This window comes from Nuphar pumila, chromosome 2 (genome assembly GCF_984573655.1).
Source record: "Nuphar pumila chromosome 2, dmNupPumi1.hap1.1, whole genome shotgun sequence".
In the NCBI taxonomy this organism is placed as follows: Eukaryota; Viridiplantae; Streptophyta; class Magnoliopsida; order Nymphaeales; family Nymphaeaceae; genus Nuphar; species Nuphar pumila.
The window spans coordinates 33,646,444-33,656,078 of NC_143250.1; the positions used below are offsets into that span (position 1 = coordinate 33,646,444).

Sequence of the window (9,635 nt, forward strand, 5' to 3'; positions counted from 1 at the left end):
CCGAAACTTGTTAATGTCCATGAGAAGCAGTTGATGTCAACTAAAGATTCCCGTGTGTGCCTGTGTGCTTCTGTGAATAATGAAGCCACAAGCTTGGGTTTCTGTGCATAAGAATGTACCAGTTTACAGCCACATGAGTCTGGTCGCAGGTGTAAATTTTATGGTCTTTTTTAGTATTACAATAGCCTCGCAAATCACTTCTATGATATTTCAAAAGATAAACATAAGAAGGCCAGGAAACTTGTTAATGTCCATGAGAAGCAGTTGATGTCAACTAAAGATTCCCGTGTGTGCCTGTGTGCTGTGAATAATGAAACCACAAGCTTGGGTTTCTGTGCATAAGAATGTACCAGTTTCCAGCCACATGAGTCTGGTCGCAGGTGTGCTTGATTGAATCTACCAAGGATGGGTCCCTAGTTTCTAGCCTTGTCATAGCCAAAACTCATCCAAAAGAAACCCTTTTTGTGCATACCACATGGTTGGAATGGTTTTAATTTGACCACTTGGCACCTGCCCTTGAGCAGCATGATACATAAAACAAAAGGAATTCAAGGGATGGTTGGACGGATTATTATTATCATTATTATTATAATATATATAATAAAAGTTGACATAGTATATAACAAAATATATTAGATTAAATATTTTGCAACAAATACTTGGTCCCATAACCAAGCTGAACGGCATACTGTAATTTTGCACATACTTTAGTTCATACAGAATGCAACAGCAATAATATTGTTGATATATAATGGAAAAAAAATCATGACAACCACAATAAGGAACATAACATACATAAGTAACGAATCATCATGCTACAGCATGTGCCACAGGAAGGCTACATAAAGCACCAATTAATAATGAAGACTGATTTACCGAAAGAAAAGAAGAGGGAACAATATGAAGCAGCATCACATAAAATTGCATTGGAAACCAGCGACCAGGAACAACTAGAATCCACTCTGGTACAAAATCTACATAACTTGGTGCAAGATGAGTCCAGATCCAACTGTAAGTTAACACTTCATCAACAATTTTTTTCACCATCTGCTGCTCTAGGTACAGATCTAAACTTGCACCCTGACAATCAGTGACATTAACAAACCAAGTCGAAAAGAAAACACACAGAAGCGAAATATAGGATGTAGTTAACTACAAAGGCACCCTAAAATAAGCCAAGTACAAATTCAGAACTCACATCTTTTCCCAACCTCAGCAAATTAGGCCCTCACTTCAAAAATTTCAAGTGCTTTCACCATCATCAGGATCTTATACAGGTCCAATTCACCCACAGAAAATCACATGCCACTCATGTCATTTGCCAATCATAAACGTACGCGTACTTGCTAAAATGATCATAAGCCCAACAAAAGCATCGACTGACAGCTACAAGGTTGACTGCTACAGAAAAGAAGAAATCAAAAGAAAAGCATGATCCGAACAATAAATGAGAGAATCTCCATGGTCAATTCAGTCTTAATATTATACTCACACATCTGGATGTTGAGCTCAGCTTACTAATTAGTGTGAATCAGCATGGTCAAAAAGAGATCACAATCATCAGATGCTTATCCAAAATCAGCAGCAAGTAGAAGAGGCATCAGCTAGGATTTCATCAGCAGTTCAGTCATCAGTGAGAACATAATGCTTCTTGCTACAATCTTGATCATCACAGCTACTACCATGCTTTTCACGACCATCTCACTACCAAAGTGAATGACATGAAACATCACAAACATATCCTACCAGCTAAATACAACATAACAAATCATTGTGTGAATAAGTAGCATTCAACATATTGCATCTAAAAGAGGCTACTGTTCAATGCTCAAGTAATTCCACCTACAAAAGTACTTGGGAACAGAAGCAAGACTTATGGACTAAAGTACTTTCAGCCTACAACTACTTCCAAATCTCGAACTGCAAAGGATTTCATCAACAGATATAAAAACTAGAGTTTGATGGGGAAACTCTTGACTCTGTCATAAGTCCCACAAAGTAAAGAAACCAGGCTACTTGCTCCAGACCTTGTTCATCAAAATACAAAAGCGTAAACAAAGAAACAGACTCATCAACAAAGTTTGAAACACATCCATGTGGCCCATAGCTGCTCAATCCTCCTGCAAAAACACAAGTATATAAAAACAATAAATATACTAAAATGTAAAACATCAATTAATCAGTAAGCAGCTGTGACATATATAACATGTAAAAGACGGCAATCTCTCGTAGTAACACACTCACAGATGCTGGGGATCTTCCATCTGGACTTCTTCCAGCAGGACTGGATGATGGAAACCTTTTATCTGGACTGCGCTTAGAAGGGCTTCCATTTCGCCTTGGGGGGCTCTTGCTGCGAGGTGGGCTTCTCCGAGGGCTAGGACTTCGACGGGGAGAGTCACTGCAACATAGTAATAATGATTGATTCATAACAGTGATTAACATTCTAGGTAACCAAGCAGACATTTCTATCACCGAGCCTTGCAGAAAAGAGTAGACACCTAGCATAAGAGCGGCTTCTGCTTCTAGGATCATCAGATATCTTCCCCTTTTCACGCCCCTTATGATAATCAGGGGTCAAACTCCTGCTCCTGCTTTGGTGACGAGAGCTCCTTTCCCTTCCACGGTCTCGATGACGATCATATCTTTCAGCGCTATGGCTGCGACTTCGCCTCCTATAATCCCTATCATGGTAGTCATCATGGTACCTGTGCATATACAAGGCATCAGATGTACTGAACCTGAGGCATAACCATTTTATAAATGTCAATGATAAACCATGTAAAAGGAGAAATCTATACACAGCAAAATATTCTTGACATGCTAAGAAGATCAATTTCAAGAAATAGGAAAGAGCATAAAACCATATAAACTCCTACACATCATGCATGAAGTTGAAATTGTACAAATTTGCCCTGCAACTTGTTAATCCTTCATTACCTACAATCGCTAGTGCAGACTACAAATCAAACAATACCTGGGCCTAGGGCTGTAGCTTCTGGATCTGCCTCTTGACTTTGGAACAAATTCGACTATCCTTCCCTTACGTCTGAGAAAAGGAATCAGATACAAAAGATTAGCCATCATATGCTATAAAAGAATGCGAGGAAAAAAAAGTAAGCATATTTAAATCACAGATATTGATATTTACAATGATGATGAGAAGTAAAAGTTTAAGTTACGAACCTTTAAATCATGGTCAAAGATATAGGTGACAATCTGACAATATCGTTGTAAATTCATAAAACAATATTAAAGGCAAAATCTCGCAATACTTTGATATCAGAAATTTTTATCTCACAAAATTATTGCAATGATATCATGATATTATCCTGACAAAATCACAATATTATCAGTTATGTTACTTTTTTCTATACCTTCTACATTTTTTTAACCTTTTAAGCACCAAGATTTTTGCGAGATTTATCGACTAAATATTATCACAAGAAATTGCTTTGCCAAGATATAGCCAATACCAGTATTTGTGACTATGCTCTAAATGCAGATCAGAACCCAGGGTCCACACAATTCACATTCCACATCTATAAAAAGAGACCCTTCCTGAACAGAGCACGTCCAATTCAGATCCAGCCCTAAGTTGCTTGAATGCCCCATGCTGAAATAGATAGAGTTCTACAGCTAGTCCTACTGTTACTCTTACTACATTTGTGCCTCTCTGCCCATTTAGGTCCATCTCTCACCAATCATTTGCACTAACAAAAAGTGGAGGTTCTATCCTCATCATTCTCAAGCAGACATTCTGTTAGATTAAAAGGACTAACTTGAGCTTAAAGGAAAATGGGCCTTAGGCCTGAAATCAGTAAGACTCTCTCCTTTATATATAATTTTGTTCCTACTTTGTTCTCTTGTAAATTCTTCTTTTCACAAATTTGGCTATTATTACTTTGGATTTCCTCAAGCAACGATAGTGTTCGCCACCATTGTGCTTTGTGACAACTGAAAAGAATTAAACAATCAATCAAGCTATACCTATTGTGGACCATGAAAGCCTTGAAAGAAGCAATATCCAAAATCTATTCCGGCTGTTCTTTCTGAAGGAAAAGCAACTGTCCAAATTTGTAGCTTTGATTCTCACAGACTCTTGAAACGAGTGACTTTGATGCAAAAGCACATATCCAGAAATCTCGTGAATGAATGTGTATTAGATCTCCTATTGCACTGACATGAAAAGTAGGCAACTATGGAGTTGCTTGCCAATCACCAAGCAATCAGTTGCACCAACAACTATGGCACAAGCCTAAAAAGTTAGCAGACTCTATTAGAATGGTAATGGGGGAAAACGCATTTGCAAGTGCAAAGTAGATGAAGGCCACAACTATGCAATAATACCGCTGTAAGTTCATTCTATACAGCCCTCCACCCTCTATAATTTCCACAATGATTTTTTAGCAACCATTTCCCCACCTTAAACATGTGCCTGATTGAGACATCAGACCCCATAATTGAATGAAAGCTAGATTGGAATAATGAACCGAGAGAGTTGGCACGTGAAACAGAATATATCAAAGACCCCATTCATCTGCACAATGAAAATTCACCTCCCATCTACTCAATGTTATTCTTAGTGTGGAACTCCATGAAATTAACCACATCATGTATCCATGTGAACCAAAAGGGAGCCCTTTCCTTTACAATTATCATGTGGATTGCAACACAAGGAAAATTAGGATCTTAGATTAAGATTCTGCCGACATAATAGTTCGCTGCCGCTGAGACACTTAGTGGATTTATGCTGCATAGCTATAAGTAAGAACAAATCATTTCCAGTAATCATTTTTCCTAACAATCACCCATCAGTCTTTCGCAATTTCTTATTCTCCCATTATCAACTCACTTCAAAAAGGATGAGAATCGAGCATTAATAATCTGAAGACGATAACAAAGCAAATCAAACGGAGACCCCATAACATAAACCCTGCAATCACATCATTGAAATCGAGAAGTCCAGAAAGAAATCCATCCAAACATAGATATGGTATTAGAAGATATTAAACAGAACAAAAACAGCAATAAAGATCGGTTCTTGTTTGTTCGTTTCATGCAGCCAAAAAAGATCCACAAAAGACGGAAAGATACAGAGAAACCAACATGCGCTCCGCATTGGGGCCGTATTTCGCAAACTGGACCATGATTTCTCTGCCGTCCACTGTCCTCCCTGCAACAGTGAGCATTTGGGGAGATAAGAATAAGATACTACAGACGCCCATATGCTTCTTTCTACTTCAGGTTAAGAAAAGGGGGGGAAACAGAAGAAAAATACCATCGAGACGATCGACCGCCACCTGCGCCTCATCTGCGTACTTGTAGCGAACAAATGCAAAACCCCGCGACTCTCCCGTCCTGTGCGTGAACAAACAACAACATCATAAATGCCTAGTGAGAGAGAGAGAGTGTGTGTACCTCTTGTCCCTGGGGATGAAGATATCGACAACCTTGCCGTAGCGGTCGAATAAGGGGAATAGGTCATCGGCCGTTGTTCCTGTTTCAATCACCAGCACCGTCACCAAAATAGCACCAACCAAGAAAAAAAAACATATTTTTTCTTCACAGAGAGAGAGAGGGGGGGGATATTACGGAAGGTGATGTTGAGAACGAGGAGAGAGTAGGTGTCTTTGATATCAGGAGGGCCCGATCTTCCGAAATGGGACATCTCTTCTTCTTCTTCTTCTTCTTCTTCTTCTTAGGCTCCACCACCATGCGCGGCCGTTCCGACTATGCGCTGTGCCGCTATGCTTGTCTGTCTATATGCGGAGAGAGAGTGTGTGTGGTGCCCTTGGTGCAAGTTCGACAATTTTTTCAGAAAATAAGACACGATGACACGAAACTTTTTAATTTTAATCAGTAAAAAATGATTTTGTATATTTTAAAAGTGAAAATATATTTTTTATTACAAATCATAATTATTAATATATTATTAAGCACATTAAAATAATGATTGTACACGTCGGTGTCCGTGCCAGTGTCTCCGCTTGTGTCACCGACGGCACACTCAAAATGGTGCGTCCCTGTGATAAGAGCTCGGGAAGCTGCACCCTGTGAATGAAAACAACCCGGACCCGGTTTTTTTTTTATGCGACTCCAGGTTCATTCATGAAGTTTACGCCCTTTTTTATGAGGAAGTTTAAGCCCTTTTAAGATGATACGGTATTCTGCCCTAAATCAAGTACTTGGAAAATTGAATATCAAAAAAAGTAATTAGAATTTTGGGTTTTTTTTTTCTTGATAGCAAGCTGGGGTTAGGCAGACGAGAGGGTGTTGTGTGTTCGCCCAAGAAGACGCATTGTTTGCTACCATGCGTGTTCAAGGGTACGAATGAGCGCTATGTATGGCTTATACCTCGTGTGTGTCGGCATCACTTAGCATCGGAGTCTGGTGCGGATGCAGAGACTTAAGTACCCTTTCTCGTCATTCTCACCATGAAACGATGGTTCGAGAAAAGGACAAAAATGTCCTCTATTCAAAAAAGGGAGGATGATCTTAACTCTTCAAAAAGTCTAAACGTTCTATTTTTTGCCCTAAGCAGTAAACTCTTAGGATGTCAGCGGATCACCCTTTGACAACGCACCATCTGCTATAACAGAAGCTCCTTTTGATGACGCACCCTTTACTGTCGTCTGTTGTCGTCGGAGCACCATTTGTCGTCATCTCGAATCCAGGTTTCCGCCTTGGTTTTTAGCTTGTGTTACAACACATTGCCGCATTCTCATTCCTGCCTTGTGTTACAAAACATTCACGGGTTCATTCCTACCTCGTGGAGATAACTATAAATCGATCGACTGGTTCGATCATTGGTGGGCATCATAGGGCATTTGTTAGTCATCCCTTTTTACAGTCTTCTCTTCTTCTTCATTTTCGTTAGGCACCATGGAAAAAAACAATGACGCACAAATATTCCAACAAGTGACATTAAGGCAGCGTGAGTATATTTTCATGTCATCATGCTATTGTTGAAGAACGTATATCGTCATGAGTGTCATTGAGGCATTGTTTTGTTATTGTAGGTGAATGTTGTCTTTTCGACGATTGAAAAATTAAAGATATTTGTAAGATGTTAGGACCAGTTGACAAGAATGCTTGGTTACAGATGCGAGGAAGGGCATCTACCACATCCAATATCATTCATTCACTCAGTATATGCAATGTATTATAAATCGCAATTGTAGTAACATACTATCGATTTGTGAGATATTGTTTTATTTGTTAATATTGATTTGTAAGCTATTATGTTGATTTTTCGTATCGATTTGTAATATATTATGCGATATGTATATCGATTTGTAAGATATTATGTGTTTTGTAGTATCGATTTATAAGCTAGTATGATGAATTGTCGTATCAATTTGTAATATATTATGTGATAGGTCTATCGATTTGTAAGATATTATGTGTTTTCTAGTATCAATTTGTGAGATATTTGTAGTATGATTTTAAAACGTGAGCGTGCAGAAATATATTGGTGCGTGCTTGCGGTGGCGATTTGCGTATTCAAATCACTTCTCATTTAGGGATTTTTATTGAAATTGTTTCACAATGTCATAGATATAATTAAATTGTTGTCACGTGAATCGTTATCATCAACACATATACAATAAATTATTTTTTTTATTGACATGATAAATAACAACTCGATGCATAGTATAAGCAAATAACAAATCGATGTTGCTTTTATATTGTGATTCATTCAATCATTTCTTTGACTTGCTTAACTTTATCGGTATTCGTTGTTATATGCATCTTGAATAAATTGTAGTAAACATATGCGCTGGCTAACGCAAATTGATATCTTGCTTATGACAGTGGTAAGCTTATCATCTGATTATAGTGAAGATGATCTATCTCAATCATTGGAAAGTTATGAAGAAGTGAACATATGTACTAATGACGCACCTGAAGAAGTGAACATGTGCACTAATGATGCACATGATAAAAAGGGTGCTGGCATTGGATTCACTCTTGACTTGAATGTTCCAACAGAAGAAATAAAATTGATAATAAGGTAGACAATCATGACAGTACACTTGATAAAAGTGAAGACACTGAGAATATACATGATAGTACACTTGACTATGTTACCATAGAAGGAAAGCAGTTTAATAATGAGAAAGTTGCATATAAATTTTATAATAATTATGCCTTAAAACTTGACTTTAGTGTTAGAAGGTATTCTTGGTCAAAAAATACACAGGTGTCATGGTGAGAAAAACATATGTTTGTTCTAAGGAAGGTTGGAAGAAGTCAAGTGGAAATCCAACAAGTAGCAAGCTAGATTCAAGATGTGGATGTCCAGCGAGAATGGTGTTAAGAAGACTTCCGAATGCAAAATATGTAGTTCGTATTTTAATCAATGATCATAACCATGAATTAGCAACTTCATTTATGACTTCTATGTTAAGGTCACAACGTAAAGTAACTGAAGCGCATGCTGAAAAAACTGATAGCATCGGCATTGCACTAAGGAAGACATACAATTTATGCATGCACATAGATGGTGGTCGCTAGAATGTGTCATTCACACATATGGATCTAAGAAACCACTTGAGAAGGAAGATGACAGATAATATGAAGAATGAAAAAATATGTTTTTTGGTTGATTACTTACAGAATAAATCAAGTATTGACCTTGCTTCTTTAGTGCAATGCAACTGGATGAAGATGGATATGTTGTGAATATGTTTTGGGCAGATTTAAAGTCAAGAGTAAATTTTGAATGCTTTAATGATGTGTTTGTTTTTTATACAACAGTGAAGATTAATACTGAGCAGTGACCATTTGCGCAGTTTGTCAGAGTAAACCATCACTCACATAGTTGTATATTAGGTAGTGTTTTTTTATATGACCAGACCAAGGAAAGCTTTTAGTAGTTGTTCAGAGTATTTACACAGGCAATGAATGGGAAACAACTTGAAGTTGTACTTATAGATGGTAACCATGCAATAGCAGCTGCAGTGTCTTATGTATGACCAGATACACATCATCGCCTATGTTTCTGACATATCTTTCAAAATACAGCAAAGAACATATGACACATATTTAATCAGAAGACAGGGTTTGACAAAAAGTTTACAAGGTGTGTATCTGAGAGCGTAGACGAGATCACTTTTATGTCTGATTGGGAGAAAATGATTCAGATGTACAACCTTAAAGACTGTGTGTGGTTACAAAATTTATATGCAAAAAAAGAGAAATGGGCCTTGGCATATGGAATACAATACTTTTGTACAGGTATGCTAAGCACACAAAGAGTTGAATCTATGCATGCCACACTGAATAAAACCTTGTATTCATATTTAACAATGTTTCGCTTCATGGAACAATATGAATTATTTGTAGACGATCTTAGACAGAACGAGCTTGAACAAGATGTGAAATGTTTTAATACACGCCCTGTAACTTTGGGCATGAAAATATTGATGTGACCTGCATATTTATATAAACTAACTGTATTTGAATGGATTAAGAAAAACGTTATACAGGTCATGAATTACAACATAGAAAAACGCATGCAAACCGAGAATATGCACAAATCTCATATTGTATGGGAGGGCGAAGAACATCCGAAAAGGTAAGAAGCACATGTTACTTACAATATTGACAACAAAACAGTTGAATGTATA

General features: G+C 37.6%; 1 protein-coding gene and 1 long non-coding RNA gene across 2 annotated transcripts; both read right to left on the reverse strand.

The window, feature by feature from the left end:
* Window positions 1-903: 903 nt before the first annotated feature.
* LOC149845211 (uncharacterized) lies at window positions 904-1,309 on the reverse strand. The gene is made up of 2 exons (XR_016430182.1): window positions 1,199-1,309; window positions 904-1,080 (listed from the first exon to the last, which is right to left on the reverse strand). It is a non-coding gene; the product is annotated as an uncharacterized LOC149845211 (long non-coding RNA).
* Window positions 1,310-1,773: 464 nt separating this feature from the next.
* Window positions 1,774-5,765, reverse strand: LOC149845212 (uncharacterized). Its single transcript, XM_089995611.1, has 8 exons — window positions 5,596-5,765; window positions 5,422-5,500; window positions 5,282-5,361; window positions 5,110-5,176; window positions 2,978-3,049; window positions 2,502-2,708; window positions 2,245-2,401; window positions 1,774-2,120 (listed from the first exon to the last, which is right to left on the reverse strand). The coding sequence occupies exons 1-8, from the start codon at window positions 5,669-5,671 to the stop codon at window positions 2,112-2,114; spliced, it is 747 nt and encodes a 248-aa protein (XP_089851737.1). The 5' UTR covers window positions 5,672-5,765; the 3' UTR covers window positions 1,774-2,111.
* Between the last annotated feature and the right edge of the window lie 3,870 nt (window positions 5,766-9,635).